General features: G+C 43.2%; 2 protein-coding genes across 3 annotated transcripts in view; one reads left to right on the top strand and one right to left on the bottom strand.

Annotated features, from left to right (window-relative positions):
• Positions 1–5,421: 5,421 nt before the first annotated feature.
• On the bottom strand, positions 5,422–10,500 carry saysd1 (SAYSVFN motif domain containing 1). The gene is made up of 2 exons (XM_055653104.1): positions 10,291–10,500; positions 5,422–5,921 (listed from the first exon to the last, which is right to left on the bottom strand). The coding sequence occupies exons 1-2, from the start codon at positions 10,483–10,485 to the stop codon at positions 5,589–5,591; spliced, it is 528 nt and encodes a 175-aa protein (XP_055509079.1). The 5' UTR covers positions 10,486–10,500; the 3' UTR covers positions 5,422–5,588.
• A 501-nt stretch (positions 10,501–11,001) lies between these two features.
• Positions 11,002–27,572, top strand: part of cd36 (CD36 molecule (thrombospondin receptor)) — a 31,299-nt gene continuing 14,728 nt past the window's right edge. Inside the window, exons 1-4 of one of the 2 annotated variants that reach the window (XM_055653102.1) lie at positions 11,002–11,115; positions 20,166–20,326; positions 21,765–21,909; positions 26,384–26,557. In XM_055653102.1, coding sequence (XP_055509077.1) covers positions 11,089–11,115; positions 20,166–20,326; positions 21,765–21,909; positions 26,384–26,557 — 507 coding nt within the window. In that variant the 5' untranslated portion in view covers positions 11,002–11,088. Of the gene's footprint in view, positions 11,116–17,603; positions 17,735–20,165; positions 20,327–21,764; positions 21,910–26,383; positions 26,558–27,572 lie in introns of those variants that run through there. The other variant, XM_055653101.1, reaches the window with a different exon arrangement.

The raw sequence follows: 27,572 nt of genomic DNA, 5'->3' as shown, positions 1-27,572 counted from the left end.
GTAAATTGTCCCTAGTGTATAGAATAGAACTAGTGTGTGGATGATTGTGTTTGGCATGGAATTGCTAGGCCAAAGGGCCGGTTTCCACACTGTATCTCTGAACTAAACTAAACTAAGCTAAGATGAACGTTATGTGATCATGCTGATGCATGGAAAATAACTGATAACGCAGCTGAAAATGTGTGGGCCAATGCAATTGTATCAAAAATGTTTAAACATGAAGAGAAATAAATTTAAAAAATGTCTCAATACTGGAAAATAAAGGCAACCTATATGTGTCCCATGAATCTCTCCTTGGTATCAAAACAGAAAATGCTGGAAGAACTTGTGGAAGGGGAAGCAGTTAATGTTTTAGTTGTGGGTCCCTTCCAGAATGGTCAATAAGTTGGGGTTCTGCCCAAGCATCTCAGACCTGAAACGTTGACTCTGCCAGACCTGCCGGTGTTTCCAGCACTATACATAGACACAAAATGCTGGAGTAACTCACTGGGTCAGACAGCATCCCTGGAGAGAAGGAATGGGTGGGGAAAAACGGTTAAATAAACTACATACCTTTCGCTTTGTCCTCCACTTGCGATCCGTGATGGTGAAGGCGTTGAAGGCGTTTTTAGTTGCGTAGAATGGATTTTCAGCACCAGGTCTTTGAGTAGCAGTCTGAGCAAATCAAAAGATCCAAGGATCTTTGGAGCAAATTCCTCTCCGACAACGAATATAAACCTCACCTGCATTTTAATCCTGCCCCACCACCAAAGCCTCCGGAATCGCAAGCACAGCGCCACTGATGGTAGGTTTTGTAACAACGCCACTATGTCAAAAGTTTTATACACATTGACGGAGGGGGCCGAGGCCCCCTAGATCTCAAGGCCCTAAGTTTAAGCTTGTGAAGCTTATACGTAAATCCGGCCCTGGTGCCAACGCGAAAAGATGCTCTATTTAAGTTTTTTATCACAGCCTTTCTAATAGGCACTGGTGTCAGGATATTGAGAGTTTCAGAAAATGCCCTTTATTTGACCCTCTGGTCTAGATCTTGGCACAATGAAATCAGTGGAATTTTCTGCTCTTATTTTGGAAGAAAATTGAATCCATTCAAATCCAAATATTCTTAGCTCGGAGGGCTTTGCACAATATTGTGTTTATCCACCCTCAGAGTTAGACTATAATTGCCATCTTTGTTCTGAAATTTGATTGTCGAATTTCTGTGGATTACATTGGAAGCTGTTGAATGATACTATTGTCCTATTCTATAGATTATTCTAGAATGGTCTGCAGTCCATTACGAAGAGTGTATTGAATGACAATGATTCACACTGCAGTCTATTCGGTAGATTACAAAGGAGGACAATGATCCATACTTAGGCTTTGTATTTAGTCATACTGGAAAATAATGGATCAGTTAATTAACTCAATGGGTGTGCTCTGTGTGCTACTTGTCAGACCATAGCAGGCTCTGTCAATCTGAGTGTGGCCCACCAGCCAGTCTCACGTTGTGCTAATATTATTGGAAAACAGGGAGACTGCATGACCGGCCTTTGTGCACTGATTCTAGTGTGACAGACCAGCCCTGCATCCTCCAAAGAATGGCTTTCTGGCTTCACAGGTTGTTGAAGATTGTTAGGCATGGAACATTTACAGGAGATAATGGATCAAAACCCTGTTACACAAACTAAACCCAAGCTTCGAACAAGGATATGGATAGCTGCATGAATAAACACCATGTGTAGGAAGGAACTGCAGATGTGGGTTTAAACCGAAGATAGACATAAAATGCTAGAATAACTCAGCAGGACAGACATTTAGGGTCAAGACCCTTCCATTATCTGCAAAGAAAACCCCCGTCTCATTGTAGTGATAAAATGAGGCATTTGGAGCGTTTTGATTCCCAAGAAACATTTTCAATGTTAAGAGATGATCTTATGCGTCGAGACATGCTCCCATTGTAAATATGAGGTTCTACATAGCTATGTGATTCTACATTGCCAGTTGTTTACACATAAATATTGCAGTAAGTTATTGAAAATGTATTTCTCACACTTCCATCATCATCCCTGTTCCCTGTTCATCCCGTTCCCTGATTTGCCTGCTCTTGATTTTAACAATTACCACAATTGTTTACTACATTTCTGTTTTTGTCTTTGGACTACTTTTCGTTTTTTCCCCTGTTTCTTTTATATATACTGAACTTTCTTTTGTGTAAGAAGGAACTGCAGACGCTGGTTCACACCAAAGATGGACACAAAATGCTGATTTACTCCAGCATTTTATATCTGAACTCTCTTTAGTTGTTTATTATGGGTTTTGCAGAGTCATATGTTTATGTATCTGTTGTGTTGCTGCAAGTAAGAATTCCATTATTTCGATTCAGTACATATGCAATAAAACACGCTTGATTGATCTGAAAGATACAAAATTATCAATTTATTGCATATCATAAAGTTCACAAAAGAAAATGTTGTTCTTTGTCCACCGTAAAAACGGTTTATCACTGTTACACCACTTACATATCTTCATAGAATAAGTTACCATGACATTATTGCCTGAAGCCTAGTAAATATTTTCACAACTGAAAAACAGGGTGTCACGAAGATAAAGATAGAAAGTGTTCAAAATACTCAGCAGGTCAAGCAGCATCAGTGAAGAGCGAAACAGATTTAATATTTATGTCAATGAACTAAAAAACATGGAAATATGCAGCAGATCCGGCAGAATCATGGAGAGAAAGACAGAGTTAATGTTTCAGGTCAACGACCTTTCATCTTACTGGGTGCAGTTTTGGTCTCCAAATTCGAGGAAGGACATTCTTGCTATTGAGGGAGTGCATCGTAGGTTCATGAGGTTAATTCCCAGGATGGCGGGACTGTTATATGTTGAAAGAATGGAGCGACTGGGCTTGTATGCACTGGAATTTAGAAGGATGAGAGGGCATCTTATTGAAACATATAAGTCTGAAGAAGGGTTTCGGCCCGAAACGTTGCCTATTTCCTTCGCTCCATAGATGCTGCTGCACCCGCTGAGTTTCTCCAGCTTTTTTGTGTAACCTAAGATTATTAAGGGATTGGACTCGCTGGAGGCAGGAAACATGTTCCTGATGTTGGGGGAGTCCAGAACAAGGGCCACAGTTTAAGAATAAGGGGTAGGCCATTTAGAACGGAGATGAGGAACAACTTTTTCACCCATTGAGTTGTGAATCTGTGGAATTCTCTGCCTCAGATAGCAGCGGAGGCCAATTCACTGGATGCTTTCAAGCGAGTTAGATGGAGCTCAAAGAGAGCGGAGTCAAGAGATATGGGGAGAAGGCAGGAACGGGGTTGTGAATGATCAGCCATGGTTACAATGAATTGCGGTGCTGGCTCGAAGGGCCAAATTACCTACTGCTGCACCTATTGTTTATTGTCTAATGTAAATGTCACCCATCCTTTTTCACCAGAGATGTTGCCTGACCCGCTGAGCTACTCCAACACTTCGTGCCTATCTTTGGTATAAACCAGCATCTGCAGTTCCTTCCTACACATTTGGTATTGAACAAGACCCATTCCCATTCTCACTACCTGCTCCATTCCTTAATGCTACAGGATTCTGGCCAGATGGAGTTTGCTTTGACAGGTGAAGTGGCTTCACGTATTATTATAACAATTATTGTTTGGTTGCTTTTACAGTACAATAAGTAAAGCATTTACCTTTTACCACAATGTCAAATGGATGAGGTTACTGTTCCTGCATGTAAAGTTGAGGGCGGAATGCAATGTGCTCCTAGTCCCGTGCTTCAGGCCTTGCTCTGCCTCGGGGTTTGGGTGGCGAGTCCGCAGCAGGCTGGCAGTCTGACAAATGTCTATCAGGACATATTTGACTTTCACATTTGATCAAAGAAGCACTGCAATGTAAGATAATCACGAGCACAACAACTGACAGCACAATATGGCCCATTAAAGGAGTGAACCCATGCTAAAGTACACTTGGGCTCTGCACGTGTGTTGATAAAAACAGACAGTTCAGTATTGGACTGAAAGCTTTCTAAGGAGCATTGAAAACTGGTCTGCACCCTTTGTTTGGAGAATACTGCTAAAAACAAACTGGCCAGTTTATGCACTTGGACTTCAAAGCACTATAACAGTGCTATTTTCTTTACTTTCTTCTTGCTGGAGGGAATGAGAAAAGGAAGGATCACACTTGAATTGATCTTTGCTATTTGTAGCCAGAATGCAAGGCCATGGATGTCAGGACCACACACACTATTTAATTCTGCTTGTAGTCAATTTAAAAGCGATTTTGTAACATTGGGAAACCACTCTGAACATACAAGTAGAAAGAAACAAGGAGCTGAAAATGCTGGTTTACAAAAAAAGACAAAGTGCTTGATTAACTCAGCAGGTCGGGAAGAATGGCTGGAGAACATGGATGGGTGATGTTTTGGTTCGGGACTCTTCTTCAGACGGATTGCGTGGGGTGTGAAAGGGAAGTGCTGGAAGTGAGAAGGGCCAGGACAAAGCCTGGCGAGTAATAGGTTGATGCCGGTGAAGGGGGATTTTTGACAGGCAGATGGTTGGACAAAGGCCAGAGAAGAAAAAAATTGAAGAGTTGCAAATTGCGAAGCTAGAGGGAACGTAGATGGAAGAGGGGTGACAAGACACTATATGTATCCAGCACATAGTATCTAGAAAGAGAACATCAAAATTATTAACTTAAAAATATTAATTTCACTTAAATATAGGTGTACGATTTCAGCTTGTTATGGAATGGTTGGCAATTCTCATTTGTATAAAACAAACAGAACTTACATATAATACGTGGTTTTAGTAGGAAGTATTGTTTATTGCATGTTATTTTCTTATGAAGGCTATAAATGGGGTTTGTAGGACACTGGGACAATCATGTGTCTGAGATTCACTCATGAGTAATGAGATAGGAAAATACTATTTTATTTTTTAACCTGACCTACATTCTAAGAGGAAGGCACACATGGCAACCAACCTTTATACCAGAAAAATGTGTACCTGGAGTTTCAGATTAAACATGTACATTATTACCTCACTATATATCTGGAGTGTGTCTTCAACAGAATCACAATAGGGGTGCTCCCTAATTTACGTAAGGGTTATGTCCCGCAGAGCCTTGTAGAAGTCGGATGTTATGCAAGTCAAAAATGGAAGTGCTACCGCGCACTTGTAAATTTACTATTCGATGCATAGACCATTTGGGAGCTCAGATGTGGAGAGCACGTGGGAGCTCCGAGGTGGAGACTACCTTGGAGATCCGAGGTGGAGACCACCCAGGCACTCTGGGGAGACCACGTGGGTGTCAGTGGTCTTAAAGAATTGCTTTTGTAAGTGCGAGTTTACAGGGTCACCTATTATACGTCAGGCATGCCTTAAATTAGTTCCTGCAAGATAAGGTGTGCAGGATTTAGATTCAATTATGCCAGACACATACAGTGAAAAATTAATTTATCTCTCACTGTATGTAAACAGCTGTTACATGTGGGTAAATTACAGCTCAGGTGATTCCTTCTGTTGACTGTTGGTCTTTATTGTGTTCGAGATTCCATTGGCAATTGAGCTGCTTACAATACCATAAATAGTTCCCCACAGGACCAATCATCTGCCGGCCAAAGGTCTGTACTGAAGTTCTCGTTCAAACTGTTCTGCTGTCAGACTTCCCCGAATAGCCTTGCAACCAGGGTTGAACACAGAGTATGCACTCATTTCTCCTTGTTTCTTTTCGGATGGGGCCCGTGTTCCAATGTAAATCCAATAAAACATTGAGATGACAAAATATACCAGGCCAAACTCCAGCTCAATGAAGAGGCCAAGTAATACCAGCCAAAGCAGGACCTTCAGAACAGTCACAGTTGCGCCAAAGTGATCAGTTTTAATTGGCTGCTCCTCGGAGCTCTCTGTCAATGAATTCTGATCATCTTCTTCCTTTTCCTAAAAAAATGAAGGAAACATTTCCGGTATTAAGTTATGACTAGACTGAGAGCATCAATTATGCTAGACACCTTTCTCCAGGAAAAGGAATAACTATGTGTTTAGTTTTAGTTTATGAGATTAGATAAATTACAAGTGACAGTAATAAGAAATCAACAATAAAATGAACGCCATTATTTCCTGATAAGCTGAATTACAACAAGAGCAGTCAAAATGGAATTCTATTGTCATTTGATATTGGATGGTGCACAATGTAGCATTCTGTATGTATGGCTGGACACAAGAACTCATTTAATATGAACTTGTTTTGCATTCCTTTAATAAAGAACGGGAAATTTTGTTCTGAACAATGCAGAATGAGAGGGCTATTCTTGCCCCCACCAAGCCTCTCCACTATACAAGGCTCAGAAGTGTTATGGGATGGTCACCACATGGCCACAGAGGAGTGCAAGCCTGCAAGACGAGTGTAAGGCAGGAATCTGGCCCTATTCAGCTTATAGCTTGTAAACACACTGTAGCTCATTCTGCCTTTTTCACCAACATCTTGAATTTAGTTTTATGGAATTCACTCAAAAACAGCACTTTCTTCCACAATGGAGAAACAAAAAACTGCAGTTCCTTTTGGTTTACAAAAAATTATACAAAGTACTGGAGTAACTCAGCAGCTCATGCATCATCACTGGAACACATGGATAAGTGATATTTCAGTTCAATCCCAACCCAAAACATTGCCTATCCGTATTCTTCAGAGATGCTGCCTGACCTGCTGAGTTACTTCAGAATTTTGTGTCTACCTCTCACAACCTCTCCTACTAAGAAGTGCAATAATACATTGAAACTCTTTCTTCACACTTAGTTTGTGATGAGTCTCCATTCTCAACATTTCTGCAACAAAGTCCGCTGGTGATGTCCTACTAGATATTGCCAAACCATAAAGATCAACGAAACAATTAATAAATAAAAAACATGAATCAATAGAATATAAATGTTAGAGGTAAATTATGCAAGATGCTGAAGGAAAAGCCATGGGGAAATGCAGTAATATTCTGAGCAGCAACTGAAGAGAGTTGACAATGAACATAGATACATAGGCAATAGGTGCAGGAGGAGGCCGTTCGGCACCGATGCAGCACCGTCATTCAATGTGATCATGGCTGATCATCCACAATCAGTACCCTGTTCCCTTAAGAGATTAGTATATAAACTTAAAGCACATGGTATTGGGGGTTCAGTATAGATGTGGATAGAGAACTGGTTGGCAGACAGGAAGCAAAGAGTAGGAGTAAACGGGTCCTTTTCACAATGGCAGGCAGTGACTAGTGGGGTACCACAAGGCTCAGTGCTGGGACCCCAGCTATTTACAATTTATATTAATGATTTGGACGAGAGAATTGAAGGCAATATCTCCAAGTTTGCCGATGACACGAAGCTGGGGGGGGGGGGCAATGTTAGCTGAGTGGAGGATGCTAGGAGGCTGCAGGGTGACTTGGATAGGCTGAGTGAGTGGGCACATGCATGGCAGATGCAGTATAATGTGGATAAATGTGAGGTTATCCACTTTGGTGGTAAAAACAGGAAAGTAGACTATTATCTGAATGGTGGCCGATTAGGAAAAGGGGAGATGCAACGAGACCTGGGTGTCATGGTACACCAGTCATTGAAAGTAGGCATGCAGGTGCAGCAGGCAGTGAAGAAAGCAAATGGTATGTTAGCATTCATAGCAAAAGGATTTGAGTATAGGAGCAGGGAGGTTATACTGCAGTTGTATAGGGTCTTGGTGAGACCACACCTGGAGTATTGCGTACAGTTTTGGTCTCCTAATCTGAGGAAAGACATTCTTGCCATAGAGGGAGTACAGAGAAGGTTCACCAGACTGATTCCTAGGATGTGAGGACTTTCATATGAAGAAAGACTGGATAGACTTGGCTTGTACTCGCTAGAATTTAGAAGATTGAGGGACGATCTTATAGAAACTTACAAAATTCTTAAGGAGTTGGACAGGCCAGATGCAGGAAGATTGTTCCCGATGTTGGGGAAGTCCAGAACAAGGGGTCACAGTTTAAGGATAAGGGGGAAATCTTTTAGGACCGAGATGAGGAAAACATTTTTCACACAGAGAGTGGTGAATCTCTGGAATTCTCTGCCACAGAAGGTAGTTGAGGCCAATTCATTGGCGATATTTAAGAGGGAGTTAGATGTGGCCCTTGTGGCTAAAGGGATCAGGGGGTATGGAGAGAAGGCAGGTACAGGATACTGAGTTGGATGATCAGCCATGATCATATTGAATGGCGGTGCAGGCTCGAAGGGCCGAATGGCCTACTCCTGCACCTATTTTCTATGTTTCCTGCCTTCTTCCCATATCCCTTGATTCCGCTAGTCCTAAGAGCTCTATCTAACTCTTTTTTGAATGCATCCAGTTAATCGGCCTCCACCACCTTCTGAGGCAGAACATTTCACAAATTCACAACCCTCTGGGTGAAAATGTTTTCCCTCATATCAGTTGAAAATGGCCAACCCCTTATTCTTAAATTGTGGTCCATGGTTCTGGACCCTCCCAACATCCGGAACATGTTTCCTACATCTAGCGTGTCCAATTCCTTAATAATTGTATATGTTTCTATAAGAATCCCTCTCATCCTTCTAAATTTCAGACAATACAAGCCCAGTCCCTCTATTTTTTTCATCATACAACAGTCCTGCCATCCCGGGAATTAACCTGATGAACCTACGCTACACTCCCTCAATAGCAAGAATGTCCTTCCTCAAATTTGGAGACCAAAATTTCACACAATACTCCAGGTGTGGTCTCACCAGGACCTTGTACAACTGCAGATGGATTTCTTTGCTCTTATAGTCAACTTCTCTCATTATGAAGGCCAACATGCCATTAGCTTTCTTCACTGCCTGTTGTAACTGCATGCTTACTTTCAGCGACTGATGTACAAGGACACCCAGGTTTGTACATCCTGAAGCCATGATTCCCATCTCGTGCTCAAGGAAACCACTTTGAAAGTGAGCTAAAGTTTTTTAATTAGCTTAAGATATGGATGTTAAAGTAAAGCATTTATTGGTCATACTTAATTTGCCTTTGAGAACTTGGTAAGCTATCTGAATGAAATGTCTTCTGTGTGATGCATTGCTCACGAGTGTGGTGGTGTGGCAACTATGTTCATTGAGTCACAGTCTAGAGACACAAACAAATGATGTGTAGATTCAGAACTGGCGCTCTTCACTGTCAGCAGAGTTACAGGCAATCCGAGCTGGGGTTTTTGTTTGGGAGAAGGTATTTCCACATCTTGTCTGTCAGACCAAATAAGCCGTTGTGGAATTGCCGCTGATGTCAAAGAGAGCCGAGTTGCAGTACATCAGATAGTCTACTATCAGTAAACTGGTCTGTTTCAGGACGAGGTTTGAGTCTATACCCACATTGATGATCTCAAGGCGTAGCGTCAAAGTTCTCTGGAGTAAGCTTGTTCAAAATGCCTGACTTTCCTTAAAATTCCATCTTGTCGTTCTGTCCTTGTACGTCAGAGGTGGTCCTTCTAGCAGGCATCGTGATTTAGGTGATTTTTTTTTCTTCGATCTTTTTCTAACTTACTCCAGCCCTGGAATCTAACAGATCTTTCTGTCCTGGGCTTCGTCCATTGTCAGAGTGAGGCCCAGCGCAAATTCGTGGAACAGCACTTGATATTTCACTTGGGCAGCTTACACCCCAGCGGTATGAACATTGACATCTCTAACTTCAAGTAGCCTCTGCTTTCCTTCTCTCTCCATCCCGTCCCCTTCCCAGTTCTCTGACCGGTATTACTGTCACCAACTAAATGTTATTAGTTTGCTTTGTTGTTACCTTCGCCCACCTAACAATAATCTATTCTACATTTTCCTTGATCTCTGTTCCCTTTCCCCTGTTTTCACACTTTCATACTTCCTTTTCCATGTATCTCCCTCTCCCCTGATGTCAGTCTGAAGAAGGGTCTCGACCCGAAACGTCACCCATTCTCTCCAGAGATGCTGCCTGTCCTGCTGAGTTACTCTGCTTTTGTGTCTAACTTCAGAAATTATTCTTCTGACTACTTGTGGATTCCACTGCTTTGGTTGTAATTAGTAGTGCTCATTAATACCAGCATCTCCTCTCTCTGCCCCCCAGACACCATTATTGCCCCTCTGCCTCGCTAAGCCACTGACACCTGCATCTCCGGTGTCTGCCCTCCACAACACCAGCATCTCCTGTCTGTCTCTGCCGCCTCCACTGACATCTGCATCTTTGACACCCCCCACCCCCAAGACAACAGCAATCTCTTCTCAGCAGCTGCCATGGGACAGAGCGGGGTCGGTGCCGGGGACGGATCGGCAACAGGGCCGCACTCACGCTGCTCCGCGGCGGCTCTGGGCGCCACTCCGCCTCAGCCCTTAGGGGCCGCAGTCGGTGCCAGAGGCCGCCGATGCCTCCCCGGTGCTCGAACTCGCCCGGCGGCGCCGCCTCCTCCTCCTCCTCCTCCTCCTCCTCTTCCCCCTTCTCCGCCGGCTGCTGCCGGGCTCGCCACTCCGCCAACTTCTCCTCCATTCTGCGGGGCGGAAGTGCCCCGTCCGTCACAGAGCCCGTCCCCCAGCGGGGCGGAAGTTCCCCCAACCCGATCACAGAGCCCGTCCCCCAGCGGGGCGGAAGTTCCCCCACCCCGGTCACAGAGCCCCTCCCCCAGCGGGGCGGAAGTTCCCCCAACCCGATCACAGAGCCCGTCCCCCAGCGGGGCGGAAGTGGTCACAGAGCCCGTCCCTTTGCGGCTGCGGGGCGGAAGTGCCCCCAATTAAATGCCCTCCTTTGGTTTTTCCGGGGTGTCATTTACACCAAAGATCCTAGAGGATCTTTGATTTACAGGGGGAAGGGGGGTAAGGATCAAAGATCCGCTTCTATGATCTTTGGTAGGGATAGTTAAGAGTGTTTATTTCTCCAGCGAGGCAGTGTGACCCGCAGAGTTACCCCAACAGTTTGTGTCTCTTTCCTGGTTTCAGGGCTGAGAGTTGAGAGTGAGAAATTTGCGAGAGAGCGCAGCGACCGAGGGGGAGGGTGTGTGACGGTGTCCCCCTCCCATAGTAGGCTCTGGAGGCGGCACCAATTCACTCACCCGGTCCGCTCCTGACTCCTGGCTCCGGGCCGGGGTTAAACTCCATGGGGTGTGGACAGAGCGGCCAACAGGTATAGAGCCGGCGGAGGTGAGGGTGGGAGGTGTGTGCCGTGCCTCAGGGGGGAGGGGGAGGGGGGTTGGTGCTGGTCGTGTCTCACCTATCACACCATCTGCATGGGAGAAACTAAACTACTCCCCCCCTTCCTGCTTTAAACCAATCCCCCCTCGTGCTTGAATCACATATTAGCAATGTTACAAAATTTTGAGATTTTAAAAATCAAGTCTGCAATTTATCCCATCAGATAAAGCATAACAATAAGTTTAATTTGACACCAAATTCACTTTCATATCTCAAGTATTAAAAAAGTTATGGACCATTTTCATACTCGGAAATTAGCATCTTGTTCCCTATTGATTTTCAATGGACATTACAAAAAAGCTGTGATCTTGGATAGTCAAAAGCCCATTTCTTAAGGAAAGATTAACATTTTTAAATAGCCTAAGTGTCCAAAGATTATTCACAAATAATTCACAATATAACATGATTTTTATATCTAATTTACATTAATTTATAGGCCAAATGGAAGGAATTTAGTGTTCAATTGCTGTAAATAAATGCCCATTTAAATCGGCTTTCTAGTGGGTTCATGTGAACGCGCTGGTTTAGAACGTTGACATCGCGCTGGATTAGTGCCCTCAAATGCCGAGAAAAATACTGCGGGATATAAAAAGCCCAAAATGAACTACTCGCTATAGATAACTTGATATATAGGGTTATATATATGCCCCATTTAATGTAAAAATAAGGTACATACCTTTAATTGTTTGCTTTATAAAACCCTGGGGCTGCGAGAGGTTGCGGAATGATTATTAAAATTATTATAACTATATTATCGAGGCCTATAAAACTAATAATACCTTTTGCGACTGGGTCTTGCAGCGATTTTTCGTTAATGATTTACTAGGCTGAACATCTGCGATTAGTACAGCCTAGTAAAAATCGCGTTTTAAACCCGCCCCCTCCAAACAGCGCCAAAATCGCGGACCTGGCTGTGGGCAGATTCCCAATGACGATTCAGGTAGGTTTTGTAACATACCTACACATATCCTGGGAAAAATACTATACATTCACCTGATATTCCCCTCATGGTTTTTACTCGCCTCTAAAACAATTTTTGCTTTATTTTGAACTTTCAGCACCTGCAGATTTTTGACCGTGAGAAATTTTGTGATCACAGAGTGAGAGCATGAGAGTTTTGTGAAGTGCGTGAGTCTCACGCTCAATGCGTGAGAGTTGGCAGTCCTGCTAATAATGCAAACATTTTATGCAAGTTCCAATTGTTTGGACAAATTCACTTATTATTGCTTTATAGCAGTTAAGTTCCTTTAACTCAGAAATGATGGCACTCAACAAACAATCAACTAAAGCAAACTAAAAAGAAATAACAAGTTCCCTTTCCTGACTCTACCTCATAAGTATTTTAACGCTTTTAACAGAGCAAAGATATTAATCTCAAGAATCAAAATGGGGAAAGTGGGGGCAATTTTGCTTAAATGGTAATTCTAAGCCCATTCAGATCTTCATAGTCAGAGTTATACAATATGTACATGGCTGGCCCAATTTGTCCATAATGATCAAGTTGGCATTCTGCCTGCCCTGGGACTGGCTGCCATTCCCAGATCAGCTCCCGTCCCAGGGACTGGCTGTAATTCTCAGGTCGGCTCGACTGCCCCGACCCTGCAAAAACAAATTGAAAAAAATCCGCGGTTTTTCGGGTTACGGGCAGGATTCAGCCCGTGTGCCGTAGGTTGCCAAACCCTGTCCTGGCCTCATTGTGGTCCGCCCCATGTTTTACAACCGATTCACTTAGTTAGTTCTATCTCCGGCTGCTTCATGTTGTCAGCGGCTGCACATCCAACCAAGAAAGAAGAGAAGAGATGCGATGTCACTCACAGCCGCCAACTGACGCGCCTCCCCAGACTGCACAGATCGTTGTGATGTGGCGCAAAAAGACAAACTGTGCAGGGACTGAAGACAGCGTGAGAATTTTGTCATCAGCGTGAGAATTGGCTGAAATGCGTGACTCTCACGCTCAAAGCGTTAGAGTTGGCAGCTCTGTCTAAGGCCAGGATGTGACAACAGACACACAGGGAGACACATAGACAAAAGAACACACACACACATGCGGAGACAGACACACACACACACACACACGCACACACACACACACACAGGGAGACACACACACACACACACACACAGGGAGACACACACAGAGACACGTACACACACACAGGGAGACACACACAGGGAGGCACATGCACACACACAAGGAGACACACACAGGGAGACACACACAGGGAGACACACACACACACGCACACACACACACAAAGACACACACCCCACACCTTTCCTTCCCCCCCACCTCCTCTCCTCCCCCTCCCTCCCTCCCCCCCCTCCCTTCCTCCCCCTCCCTCTTTTTCTCCCCCTCCCTCTCTTTCGTCCCCCTCCCTCTCTTTCCTCACCCTCCCGCTTTTTCCTCACGCTTCCTCTTTCTCCCCTTTCTTCTTCCCTTCCTTCATCCCCTTTCTACATTCCCTCCCCCTGTCTCTCTGCCTCCATCCCTCCCTTTTTTTCTTTCTCTCTCTCTCTTTCTCCCCTCCCTCTCTCCTCCCTCTCTTTTCCCGGCCACCCAATGGGAAGTCCGGCAGACACGGTGCAGCGTGGATCGGCGGCGCTGGCGCTGCCGTGTGAGTTGAAGGGCAGGAGGGAGGGAGGGGGCGAGGTTGCCCCGGCAGCGCAGCGCTCGCAGACGGCGCACAAAAGCGCGGACACCCGCTGACCGGGACCGACGCGCTTCTCCAATCCGTGCAGATCGCTGTCATCTGGCACAAAGAGACAAACTGTGCAGCAAAGATCCTATAGCTCCGCTATAGGGTGATTTCACCAAATGTCAAATGAGCGTAGATCCCCCCTCACGTGACCGAAAATTTTAACTGGAGGACATATCTCAGTTTGGTACATGTTAGTGAATGGGGAAACACGCACTTTCCCACCCGTTAAAAACATGGAAAACGGCCGATTTTTTAGCTGAAATTTTCTGTGCTAGTCGGGGTGACCGTGAAGCACAGCGACCTAAATTTTCAGGCAAAAAAAAAGATAGAAAGTAAGGTAATTACAAGAGGGAACTGAAGGTAGAAAACAGCGGAAGTGAACAGCCGACATTTGCCGTGGAGATTTAAAGATCCAAAATATCGGGAATTATCGCGTTTGCTCGCTGAATTTCATCAAAAGTAAGGAATTATTAACTTACTTTTGATGAAATTCAGTGAGCAAACACGATAATTCCCGATATTTTGGAACTTTAAATCTCCACGGCAAACCTTACTTTCTATCTTTTTTTTTGCCTGAAAATTTAGGTCGCTGTACTTCACGGTCACCCCGACTAGCACGGAAAATTTCAGCTCAAAATCGGCCGTTTTCCATGTTTTTAACGGGTGGGGAAGTGCGTGTTTCCCCATTCACTAACATGTGCCAAACTGAGATATGTCCTCCAGTTAAAATTTTCGGTCACGTGAGGGGGGATCTACGCTCATTTGACCTTTGGTGAAATCACCCTATAGGATCTTTGCTGTGCAGGGACTGAAGACAGCGTGAGAATTCTGTCTTCAGCGTGAGGGCGTGTGAATTGGCTGAAATGCGTGAGTGTCACGCTCAAAGCGTGAGAGTTGGCAGCCCTGGTGTTTGATTATCATTAAAAATAAATAAAAATAAATCAAGTAAAAAATATGTACAATACAGGAACCGTGCAAAATATTCATCTGAAATTCTTGAATGCAATCCATACATTCAATACTGTTTACACAAATTACACAATTTTACCCCACATCCTGTGGCCCCCTGGCGTGAAATCCCTTCCCTTATTTTTGAGGGGCGTCTCCACCACACCCTGCCCCCCATGTCCAGCAGCAGAAGGACCCTAGCCCATCGCCCTCTCCCACAGCCTTGGCATTGGCTGCACTAAGCTTCAGTCTGTCCCTCAGCACCTACTCCTGCAGTCTGCAGTGGGCCAGTCGGCAACATTTCCCGACAGACATCTGGATCTGCTGGGGGGGTCACGTTTCTGGCAAAACAAATAGCGTTTTTCAATGAGTTGATGACCTTCCAGCAGTACTTGATGCCGGTCTCTGAATGCATCCCTGGGAACAGTCCGTAAATCACAGAGTCATTAGTTACGTAGCTGTTCGGAATATGCACTGACAACAGAACAATTCATAAATTCATGTGATAGGAGCAGAATTAGGCCATTCAGTCCATCAAGTTAATTCCACCATTCAGTTATTGCTGATTTCTCGCTCCCTCTCAACCCCATTCTCCTGCCTTATCCCCATAACCTGACACCCATATTAATCAGGAATCTGTCAATCTCCGCCTTAAAAATATCCATTGACTCAGCCACCACAACCATCTGTGGCAATGAAATCCACAGAAAAAAGCAGAAAGGAAGAGGAAGAGCCAGAGGGCTGAGGGAGAGTTAAGAAGGGGAGGAGACAGCAAGGGCTACCGGAAATTGGAGAAGTCAACGTTCATGCCGCTAGGGTGCAAACTGCCCAAGCGGAATATGAGGTGCTGCTCCTCCAATTTCCGTTGGTGCTCACTCTGGCCATGGAGGAAGCCCAGGACAGAAAGCTCGGATTTGGAATGGGAGGGGGAGTTGAAGTGCTGAGCCACAGGGAGATCAGGTTGGTTAATGCGGACCGAGCGGAGGTGTTCAGTGAAACGATCGCCAAGCCTACGCTTAGTCTCACCGATGTAGATCAGCTGACATCTAGAGCAGCGATTGCAATAGATGAGGTTGGAGGAGGTGCAGGTGAACCTCTGTCACACCTGGAACGACTGCTTGGGTCCTTGAATGGAGTCGAGGGAGGAGGTAAAGCGACAAGTGTAGCATCTCTGGCGGTTGCAAGGGAAAGTGCCTGGGGAGGGGGTGGTGCGGGAGGGAAGGGAAGAATTGACCAGGGAGTTACGGAGGGAGAGGTCTTTGTGGAAAGCAGACGGGGGGAGATGGGAAGATGTGGCGAGTGGTGGGGTCACGTTGGAGGTGGCGAAAATGACGGAGGACTATTTGTTGTATGTGACGACTTGTGGGGTGAAAGGTGTGGACTAGGGGGATTCTGCCCTTGTTACGAGTGGGGGGATGGGGAGAGAGAGCAGTGTTACGGGGTATGGAAGAGATCCTGGTGCGAGCCTCATCTATAGTTGGGGAGGGGAACCCCCGTTCCCTGAAGAATAAGGACATTTCCGATGCCCTTGTGAGGAACACCTCATCCTGGGAGCAGATACGGTGTAGACGGAGGAATTGGGAGTAGGGGATGGAGTCCTTACAGGAAGCAGGGTAGGAAGAAGTGTAGTCTAGATAGCCATGGGAGTCAGTGGGTTTATAGTGGATGTCGGTCAGAAGTCTATCACCTGCGATGGAGATAGTGAGGTCAAGAAATGGTAGGGAAGTGTCGGAAATAGTCCAGGTGTATTTGAGTGCCGGATGGAAGTTAGTGGTGAAGCGGATGAAGTCAGTTAGTTGTGTGTGGGTGCAGGAGGTAGCATCAATGCGATCTCGATGTAGCGGAGGTAGAGGTCGGGATGGGGCTCTGGTAGGTCTCGAACAAGGATTGTTCGACGTACCCTACAAAGAGGCAGACATAGCCGGGGCCCATGCGCGTGCCCATAGCTACGCCTTGTATTTGGAGGAAATGGGAGGAATCAAACGAAAAGTAATTAAGGGTAAGGACCAGCTCCACTAGGCGGAGGAGAGTATCTGTAGACAGGGATTGGTTGGTTCTCCGGTCGAGGAAGAACCGGAGGGCTTTGAGTCTCTCCTGGTGGGGGATTTACCTTTGATTTACCTTCGATTTACCAGCATCTGCAGTTCCTTCTTAAACACGAAGATCACAAGTTGTCAAGGGACAAAATGTGCTTTACAAAAACCTTATATGAGCTCAGTCACCCAAAGGACAATAATTCATTAGCAGATGTCTGTGCCGAGCACAGCTGCGTAGGATATTTTCAAAGCTGTGAGATCATGTTTGGAACTTAGAATCCTTGCCCTGGTCTCTGGGCCTAATTTGATGGATCTGCACTGATCCCAGAAATCTGTAATCCCATCCTCTGGCAGTATTAGCAGATGGATATTTAACCCAAAATATGGTACATTATTTCAATTTGGTGTTATCCTATTTATCTCCTTCAGTAAGAACTTTATTTAAAAAAAGCAGGCTCTTCAACTGGTTAAGCGTTAATTTATTGTCAGCACAAATTCTCTTATCATGTGAACTTTGATGTCTGACCTTTGTTTGTTTTGTACAAGCAGATCTGGTGCGGTTTTGAATTTTGCAGCAATCAAACCCCACGTTATCAGTGTTTGCTTCTTCTAATTTCCTGTGAATACTCTTTCAATTGCTGGATATTTTACAGGCTCCCGACTTCTCAGAGTGTCTCTTTGCACTGATTTCTGGCTGTTGTTTAGCCGAACATCCGCTCTGCACCAAACAATCATCCGGTTAGGAATAATGGTCTGCAACAAAATAATCATATTTAGCATAGGAGTTGCTGTTGGCACATTGTTGGTGATAATTGGAGGTGTCCTGATACCTGTTGGAAATGGGATTGTACATCAGACGATAAATAAGGTACTGGTATATTCTGACGTCTATAAATATAGATGGTTTGTTTATCCTTAAACATTTGAAAAGATGTGTACTCACTCTTCATTTTATATGAATGTTTTTTGCTGTATTATCACATTGATGTAATGTATAAATTGAGATCATGTTTATTCACTTGTTAGTTCATCATTCACTAGATAGTGCACATGGTCCAATGCATTAGCATCCCTGACATATAAGCTTGATTAATGGTTAATAATAACAAAAAAAGAAATTGCTGGAAACACTCAGCAGGTCAGGCATCATCTGTGGAAAGAAAACCTGGTTTTGAAACATTGTCTCTGCTTCATGCCCACAGGTACTGCCTGACATGCTGAGCATTTTCTGCATTTTCCGCCTTTATTTTAGATTCCAGCACCTGCAGATTTTTATGACCTTCATTTGTGTTAGTCTTTTTCTCTCTGTAAGAGAAATTCAGGAAATGAACCATTCCTAGAACTAATGTAAATTCAAATATGAAACGATTATCTTACAAAACTACTTAATTACGTAGAAAATATTTCCATAGAAAAGTGTTCATACACCAGTGGCACAGTTATATCACTCACAAACCATATTCATTATCACTATTACCAAAATATTTACATGACTGCTCTATGCCTTGCATTATTGTCACCAAAATACATGTTTACAATATTGCATATACTTAGTCAAATCCTGTTCACTGAATACATTTTCAGTCTCATTATGGCAAATTCAGCTAACCTATTGACACGTCAGTATGCATCTCCTATAATATTTGCAAAATAGCTGTAATATGACTATAGAGCCAAATAGCATGGAAACAGACCTACTCGCCCAAACCAATGATCTCAGTCAGAGGACCTAGAAAGCAAGAAAACCCCTTGTATAGCGTCACTTAAGCTGCATCTAACCTGGCGTACAAACACCAGAAACAGGGTGCAGATATCGTTTTGAATGGATGCTGGCTGTAGACTTTTTATTAAAGCCCTGCTGTTTCTATAATAGAACATTTCATCCAACTCTCTGTGCTCATCAGTGCAGATATCATTAACGGCACTGTACGGATGAAGTTATATTTGTTATTTGCCAGCACCCTGTAACGGACCAAACGTGACTGTTAAATGATTGTAAAGATGTTTCCTGAGGACCCTCCCTCTGCTGTCTTTGTTCCATTGTCTCAGCTGGAAGGAAAGGGCGTCTGGGCTGTTGGAAAAACATAATTCTCAGTAGCTTCTGCTCGTCTCCACTTTGTTCATCTTATATAGTGTTGCCCACATAAACAACTGGATCTGCATGTCCCTGGACGCAATCAATTTACCATTATAATATAGGAAGTCAACAGTAAATTCTGGACATAATTGCAAACTTGTTGCCAGGGATTTCCTGAACTTTCGCAGTGTGGATGAGCACAGGTCCACAATCAGAATTAGGAATCCTCAAAGAAGCAGGTAGTGTTTAAACCATGCTAAAACAAATTAGACAAGAGTGACAAGAGTGAAAGAGTAGAGTGAAACCAGAGAAGCAATTGGATTAAATGCAACCTGCATGTTGACATGTCAAACATTTGGTCTGCTCCCTGCAGTTGTAATTAGAATCCCTGGGTATACACTCTAGGCTAATCAATATTTTAGGTCATCCAAGGAGTGAGTTATGAGAATTTGCCTCAATACTGGTATTGCAGACAAGTTGCTGTGGCCTCAGTTATAGGACATATTATTTTACATGATAGCGACCATCTCTGGAAAATCTCTAGGTTGGGAAGAGTTGTGCAGCCGGGTCAGATTATTGGCACATGAGCACAGATTTGCCTGATATCATTAAATATGAGTGTTGACCAGATTTAAACTGCTGGGGACATCCCTGCAATTGCTACAGTTTTTAATTGTTATAGCTGAAGAAGGGCCTCAACCTTAAATGATACCTATCCATGTTCTCCAGGGATGTTGCCTGACCTGCTGAGGTACTTCAGCACTTTGTGTCCTATTGTTACAGTTTAGTTGTGTGGGATTGTCTATGCTGACGGTGTTGTTTAGCAGCACCAAACCAATGGGAAAGAATTTCTTGTTTGGTTTAGTTTAAAGGTACAGCACGAAAACAGGCCCTTCGGCCTAACGAGTCCGCACCAACCAGCGATCCCTGCACATTAACACACTATCCTACTCTAGAGACAATTTTTACATTTATACCAAGCTAATTAACCTACAAACCTGTACGTTTTTGGAATGTGGGGGGAAATGGAAGTTTTCGGAGAAAATCCCTTGTTTACAGGGAAAAAGTACAAAATCCATACAGACAGCAGCCGTAGCCAGGATTGAACCCGGATCTCTGGCGCTGTAAGCACTGTAAGGCAGTAACTCTACTGCTGCACCACCATGCCAGTGTGTTGTTGTGGTAGTTTGGATAACTTGACTATCTTTCCAATCTATCACAGGAAGCCGTTATTGAAGAAGGCACTCTTGCTTATGAGAACTGGATACAAACTGGAAGTCCAGTCTACAGGCAGTTCTGGCTCTTTGATGTGAAAAATCCATCAGAAATCCTGAATAATGGATTTAAACCAGTGCTTGAGCAAAGAGGACCCTATACCTACCGGTACGTCACAAAGTTATCGAACGACTGATGCAATTAAACTGAATCTTCATATATTTGCCTGCTGCACACTATTTGGCGAGTAAGCATTTGGGATTTCTGACTCTTTTTCATAATTTCCCGGCCACACTTTGGCCTCTTCATCAAATCTTTTATCTTTGATATCTTGCGAAAAGAAACAATAACATTTTCTTTGATAATTCTTCCCTCGAATAATTGCAAAACCTAAAATGTCTGAGAATATTTTAACCATCCAGTTAAATATGACAATGTTCAGGATGGAGTGGATTAAACATAAACAATTAATATCCTGATAGGTGTAGCCAGAAGTTTATTTTACCACTGACTGAAAAATAAAAATCGAAAAAAATATTGGCTGTAACTCCAGGATTCGCTTTAAATTTGCATGTTGTGCAAAAGTCAGACTTCGAGGATTACGCCGGGCCACAAACATCAAGCAGGACACATCCCACTCTGCCAATCACCTTTTCACTCTGCTACCCTCTGGGAGGCGATACAGGTCGCTGAAGGCTCGCACCGGAAGACTAAAAAATAGTTTCTACCCATGTGCAATAAAATAACTTAATTCTAACAGAGGACACTGGGGAAGCACAATATAATTTGGGGTGCAAGATAATGCGAAATATTCTTTTAAAATATTTTTAATACCTAATTATTATTTTTTTTACTGATTTGTGTATATGTGAGTCAATGGCTGTTGTGTTTGTTCTTTTTAAACCAAAGGAGATGCAATGGAATTTCGTTGCACAGTATTGTGCAATGACAATAAACATATTCTATTATATTTTATTCTTATCTCAATGAATGACACGCGTTGCTCATATTTACAACCAAATGAAAGCCTATCAATGAACTTTGAAACAAATAAAGAACATATCAACATTAGTACAGACAGTGCAATTAAATCTGATCATAAAATCATTAATACCATCATTGTCCTTTGCTCTGGGAACTAATGTTCCTCTAGTATCAGTCGTTGGATTCAGGAACATTTCCCTCCGTATTCACTCATCACCACCTTGGCCATTCACACCATGCATTCTACATTCACCCTCACATTCTTAACTCTTTTCTTGCAATAAAATACTTTCACACACCTCGTTCATCTCTTCTGTAACTGATTCACTACTACAAAGCAAAGTTATAAATCATTATAAAACCGCAGTTCTAATTTATCAGTTGTGCTATTGAACACAACAGATATAATGGTTATAGGCACAAAATACTGGAGTAACTCAGCGGAACAAGCAGCATCTCTGGATAGAAGGAATGGGTGACGTTTCGGGTCAGGTCTCGACCTGAAACGTCACCCATTACTTCTCTCCAGAGATGTCCCGCTGAGTTACTCTAGCATTTTGTGTCTATCTTCATTTGCAGTTCCTTCCTACAGATATAATGTTTATATTGATTTTATTTCTAGGGTGCGGTCTCTTCAGAAGAGCAACGTTACTATCAATGATAACTACACAGCCTCATACCTTCAGCCGTATTCAGCCATCTTTGAGCCCAACATGTCAATGGGATTAGAAACAGACACATTGACAGCCCTCAACCTTGCTGCTGCGGTAAGCAACAAAAGCATTTTAACAAATATCTCATAAATCAATAAGTACCTTGCCCAATTTTTTAAAAGAGGTTTAATAACTGCAGTTTTCAAGGCTTTTGGGAAATTGCCTGATTGAAGAGAGCTGTTAACTATTTGCAGTATGTCTATTGCTAGGCAGTCAAAAACATTCTTAAAGAAGTTGGTAGGTAAAGCATCAAGGCAGCAGGTGGATGGCCTTAGTTGTGTCACCGTTTCCACAAGAGTTTTAGAGTCTATGACATTAAAGCATCATTGCCACGTTACTTTTGCCTAAACAGGGTGGTGATCCAACATTTTTGTTTGAAGCGGAGATATTGATGGCACGTCTGATGCCTTCAATTTTATTAGTATAAAAGAATGCAAACTCATTGCATTTCTGCGTGGAATGGAGTTCAGGTGGTATTTGTGTTGGGGGGTTGGTCAGTCTGTCAACAGTTGCAAATAGTGTTTTTGCCTTATTAGTGTTGTTAATGATATTGGAGAAAAATATTTCTCTAGCACTTTTTAAGTCTAAATTGTAGGCACGGAGGCTCTCTTTATAGATGTCATGGTGAATATGAAGTTTTGTTTTCCACCAGATGCATTCAGCTTTCCGGCATTCTCTTTTCTGGGCTGTTACAAAAGCAGCTTTTCTCCAGGGTGCCTTTTGCTTACCAGAAATCGTTTTAACCGTAACAGGTGCAATGACATCTATAACTTTCACAATTTTGGAATTAAAGTTATCTACAAGATCATCAGCAGAACATGGGTTTAGAGGTGGTAACAAGGAGATGGCATTTTTAAAGAGTACATTAGAATGTTCATTTATATACCGTTTTTTGACAGTATTTGATTTTGTCTGTATGTCGGGAATAAAAGATATATTAAAGAAAACACAGAAGTGGTCAGACAATGAAGGATCAGTCACGAAAATATCAGAAACATTGAGACCCTTTGTGATAATCAAGTCCAGGGTGTGCCCCTTACAATGAGTAGCCTATTTCACATGTTGAGACAGTTCAAATGTGTCTAAAATAGTAAAACATTCTTTTGCACCCTTGTCATTCAAATCATCAATATGAAAATTAAAATCACCAGTTATAACTAGACAGTCAAAGTCAATGGAGATGCTAGACAATAATTCTGTAAAGTCATCGAAAAAATTTGCATAATATTTAGGTGGCCTGTAAATAATTAATAGGAGAACTCTGGGGGAACATTTCAATACAGCACAAAGGTATTCGAATGATAGAAAATCACCTAGTGACATCTGTTTCCCCTGAAATACATTTTTAAATATAGCAGCAACCCCTCCACCTCTTTTTCCAGATCTACATACATCAAAAAAGTTATAGTTGGGAGGAGCTGTCTCGATCAGAATGGTTGCACTGTTATTTTGTTCTAGCCATGTTTCAGTTAAAAACATAAAATCCAGTTTAGAGGTGGTAATAAAATTGTTGACTAAAAATGATTTGTTATTAAGAGACCTAACATTAAGCAGACCCATCCTGATGGTATTATTGATAGGCTTTATGGGTTGGTTTTGGTTTGGAGGTAATAGGTATTAGGTTTGTTAGGTTAGCAGTGTGTCTAAGTTTCCCTTTGTTTACTCTCTTAGTAGTCACAACAGGATTGCAGAAGGTGCCATAGTTTGACGTAGGCGACCTTGGGTTCAGCTGATTAAGCGGAACTTCCTTCGTAATGTGTCCACGGCTGAACCCTTTCTTGTCTCAGTAATATTCAGGACTGCTATCAATACAGGAGGGGGGCTGTGGCGCCCTCCGCTTGGTTGTTATCTCCCTGCGGCCGTGACGTGGTGATGGTACTGATATGGGGCGTGGGCTGGGCATCATAGACACAGATGCAAGTTTAATGCCACCTTTTTCCTGTTTCTTCAATTCATATGAAAAATCATAATGGGAGGAAACAGTGGAGCTGGTGTTGTTATGGCTATAGGAGAGATGTAATGTTCAAAGCCGGATAATTCGATTGTAATGTTCAAAGCCGGATAAATGCCGTCGGAAAGAGTTTGCAGAGCTAAGGGCAGAGGATGGGGGACTGGATTGGTTACATTATTTTACATAGAACCAGTACTGATTAGGGCATAAATTCCTGCTTCTGTACTCCCACAATTCTGCGATTCTGTGTAAAATACAAACAATGTTTGAATTCAGTGCTCCTTTAATGTCCTCTCTTAGTCTTAAATCTTTACCTGAAAAAATTGCTCTTCAGTGAGAAATAACTCCTCTTACCATTCAAATGGACCCCTATCCACCCCTTATGAAGTATTTCCAAGCTAGCTGCTTGTTTACTTTATTTGCTGGCTGTTATCTGACTCAACACTGGTTTATTGCTTGTTTTAATTGGTTCCCGGGGCTAAGTCTAGAGGGAGTGGCGTGCCAGGAGGTGAAGGACTTTTTGCTGACTTCAGGCAATTGACAACACAGTTGCTAGGAGACACATGCTGTCATTCCCTTCGGGTACACAGTGACCAGGAGGATGTGAGGTGCCATTCAGCAGAGGACAAGTTACTGAAGGTGGGAGGAGAACTTGGCTGGGCTCTCACTGGGAAACATAACTTCTTCTTCAAAGTAGGCATACTTTGAGGAGATTTTGCAATCAAGGCCTACTTTGAAGGAGTTATGTCTCATTCTCTCACCTTGCACTTCCTCATCTCCCCTTCCACTGACTCAATCTGAAGAAGGATCTCGACCCAAAACATCATCCATTCCTTCTCTCCAAAGATGCTGCCTGTCCCGCTGAGTTACTCCAGGCATTTTGTGTCTATCTTCGGTTTAAACCAGCATCTGCAGTTCTTTCCTACACAATGAGCACCCCAGTCACTTGCTGCAGTCAAAACTGGAATAAGTGTTTATACATCTGGCTTTCTTTCTTCAACGGTCCTTGAGATTATCCCAACACCCCAAGGTTTCCCAGTACCTGTTGAATCGGAGAAGTCGCTGAAGCTCTTTATTGAAAGACAGTTAACAAAAAACATTATTTTTCAATCCCAGCATCACAGGTGGGTCAATGGTAACAATTTTGAAGGGTTCATACTTTAGTCAATGGAACACAAAAATCTATTCTGCTTGTCACTGCTGCGGCCTGGCCTGTATAACATGTGTATATGGAGTATGAGACGTTGCAAGCCTTTGAGCATCTAAAGGAGCTGCTCCTCAGATTTTGTACTACATTTCAGCTCCACGCCCCTGATTTTTGGTCTTCCGTAGGGATGGGGGAGTGTCGGTCTGTCAGTATGGGGGGATCTCCCTGTTGGTTTGCTCCTAGGCCTGGCCTGAATGGCCATTCAAGAGTCCAGGCAGCGGGCAGTCGAGGGCTCTCTCCGTACTTGCATGTCCTTGAGAAGGAACACATGGTGTCCATGGGAACTTTGGTGGCCTTCCGTGAATGCTGGTCGCTGTGGAGGCTTGAGTGCTTCGTGGATATGGCTGATAATGTTGTAATCTGATGCTCGAGGTTTGTAAACTGCAAGAATAGCAGTTTTAATTAACGCAGTAGGATGTAAACCTCCAGAACAAGGGGTCACAGTTTAAGGATAAAGGGGAAATCTTTTAGGACTGAGATGAGAAAAACATTTTTTACACAGAGAGTGGTGAATCTCTGAAATTCTCTGCCACATAATGTAGTTGAGGCCAGTTTATTGGCTATATTTAAGAGGGAGTTAGATGTGGCCCTTGTGGCTAAAGGGATCAGGGGGTATGGAGGGAAGGCAGGTACAGGATACTGAGTTGGATGATCAGCCATGATCATATTGAATGGCTGTGCAGGCTCAAAGGGCCGAATGGCCTACTCCTGCACCTATTTTCTATGTTTCTATGTTTATATGTAAACTGTGAATTTGTAATAAAATCTCCTTGATAAGGAAAAAAAAATCTATCCTGACTCTCGAGTGCTGCATTAAGGGAGAGGTTTCATCTTTAGTTTGAGATATTAAACTGTGGCCCATGACACCCTTTTGGAGAGAAAGCAGGACATTAATCCTTTATGGCCTGGGCCAATATTTATTCCTCCCTCAACATTTTGTTTTAAAGACATTAGGTTATGCTGCAGTAAAAACGTAAGAAACTAGGTGATGGAAATATGAAAAGACTTGGGCGATGATAATGGACCAAACTGAGTTGGACTCTACTCATAATCTGGGTCTTGCGCGTCCACTGTTACAAACTAGAACTGGACAGAGATCAGTCAGAGGCTGGACATAGTATTCACTGGCTACACCCAATCCATTGATGTTGGATGATCTAGTTACATAGGAAACAGTGATCGACATTTCTCCCAAAGTCATGTCAAAATACATAATGGGTTAACTGACAGTGTTTTAGCTTTCACCTCTCAATAGGTTCTTGAACAGAGAATTGCATTTGATGAATAAATACAAGAAGAATCATAACTACAGTACAAATTCTGTGTCCCGGAGCTGTTTGATGCTAATATATTATCTCTACCATTCACAGGCTGCACCTTCTCTGCTTCCAGAAAAATTACACGGTATGGTTAACAATGCCTTGAAAAAGGTAAATGCCTCCCTGTTTCAGATTAAAACAGTGAAGGAGTTACTTTGGGGATATGAAGATCCTTTACTGAAGAAACTGACCCCAAAGGACCCCATCATTGGTATATTTTACCCGGTAAGTAATTTGCACCAATGTCAGCAAAGTAGAGGGAACAATGTTACATAGAAACATAGAAACATAGAAAATAGGTGCAGGAGTAGGCCATTCGGCCCTTTGAGCCTGCACCGCCATTCAATATGATCATGGCTGATCATCCAACTCAGTATCCTGTACCTGCCTTCTCTCCATTCCCCCTGATCCCTTTAGCCACAAGGGCCACATCTAACTCCCTCTTAAATATAGCCAATGAAATGGCCTCAACTACCTTCTGTGGGAGAGAATTCCAGAGATTCACCACTCTCTGTGTGAAAAAAGTTTTCCTCATCTCGGTCCTAAAAGATTTCCCCTTTATCCTTAAACTGTGACCCCTTGTTCTGGACTTTTGTCCAGTGCAATTCATAACATGGTTTACTCAACCTCTGGCTCACTGTGTCCATCAGGTGCCTAGATGCACTAACCCCATTTTCCAGCATGCAATGATAGGCCTTCATATCCTTTCTATAGAGCATATCATATAGAAAACTACAGTACAGGAACAAGGCGCTCAGCCCATAAGGTCCGTGCTGAACATGACCCCAAGATAAACTAATCTCATCTGCCTATACATGATCCTTTTCTCTCCATTTCCATTCTTTCTTTAAGGCATTTGAGTAAGATAATATGCCCAGGAACCCGGCATTTCTGTTGATTGGAATTGTTAAGATGGATAACTCAAATTACCTATTTTGGTCCTTAATATTTTGATTTATGCATTTGGCCTACTATAGGCCAAGCTTTCTGGGTCTGCCACCACTTCCTGCAGAAATGTCTGGAAAGTTAGTTTGGAGAGACAGTGTGAAATCAGGCCCTTCGGCACACCAATCAGTAATCACCTGGTTCTGTCCTGGGAGCAATTTACAGAAGCCAATTACCCTACAAACCTGTATGGAGTATGGTAGGAAATCGGAGCACCAGGAGAAAACCCACACGGTCAAATGGAGAACGTACAAACTCCATACAGACAGCACCCGTAGTCAGGATCAAACCTAGG

The sequence above is a fragment of the Leucoraja erinacea genome, chromosome 22 (genome assembly GCF_028641065.1).
Source record: "Leucoraja erinacea ecotype New England chromosome 22, Leri_hhj_1, whole genome shotgun sequence".
NCBI lineage: Eukaryota > Metazoa > Chordata > Chondrichthyes > Rajiformes > Rajidae > Leucoraja > Leucoraja erinaceus.
The sequence above is the reverse complement of the archived record's forward strand: the minus strand, read 5'-3'. Positions and strand labels throughout refer to the sequence as shown.

Coding starts and splice junctions, on each gene's coding strand:
- saysd1 (XM_055653104.1), bottom strand. CDS start 10,485: ATGGAGGAGAAGTTGGCGGAGTGGCGAGCCCGGCAGCAGCCGGCGGAG. Junction 5,922..10,290: donor CAGAGCCGCCGCGGAGCAGC/GTGAGTGCGGCC, acceptor TCATTTTTTTAG/GAAAAGGAAGAAGATGATCA.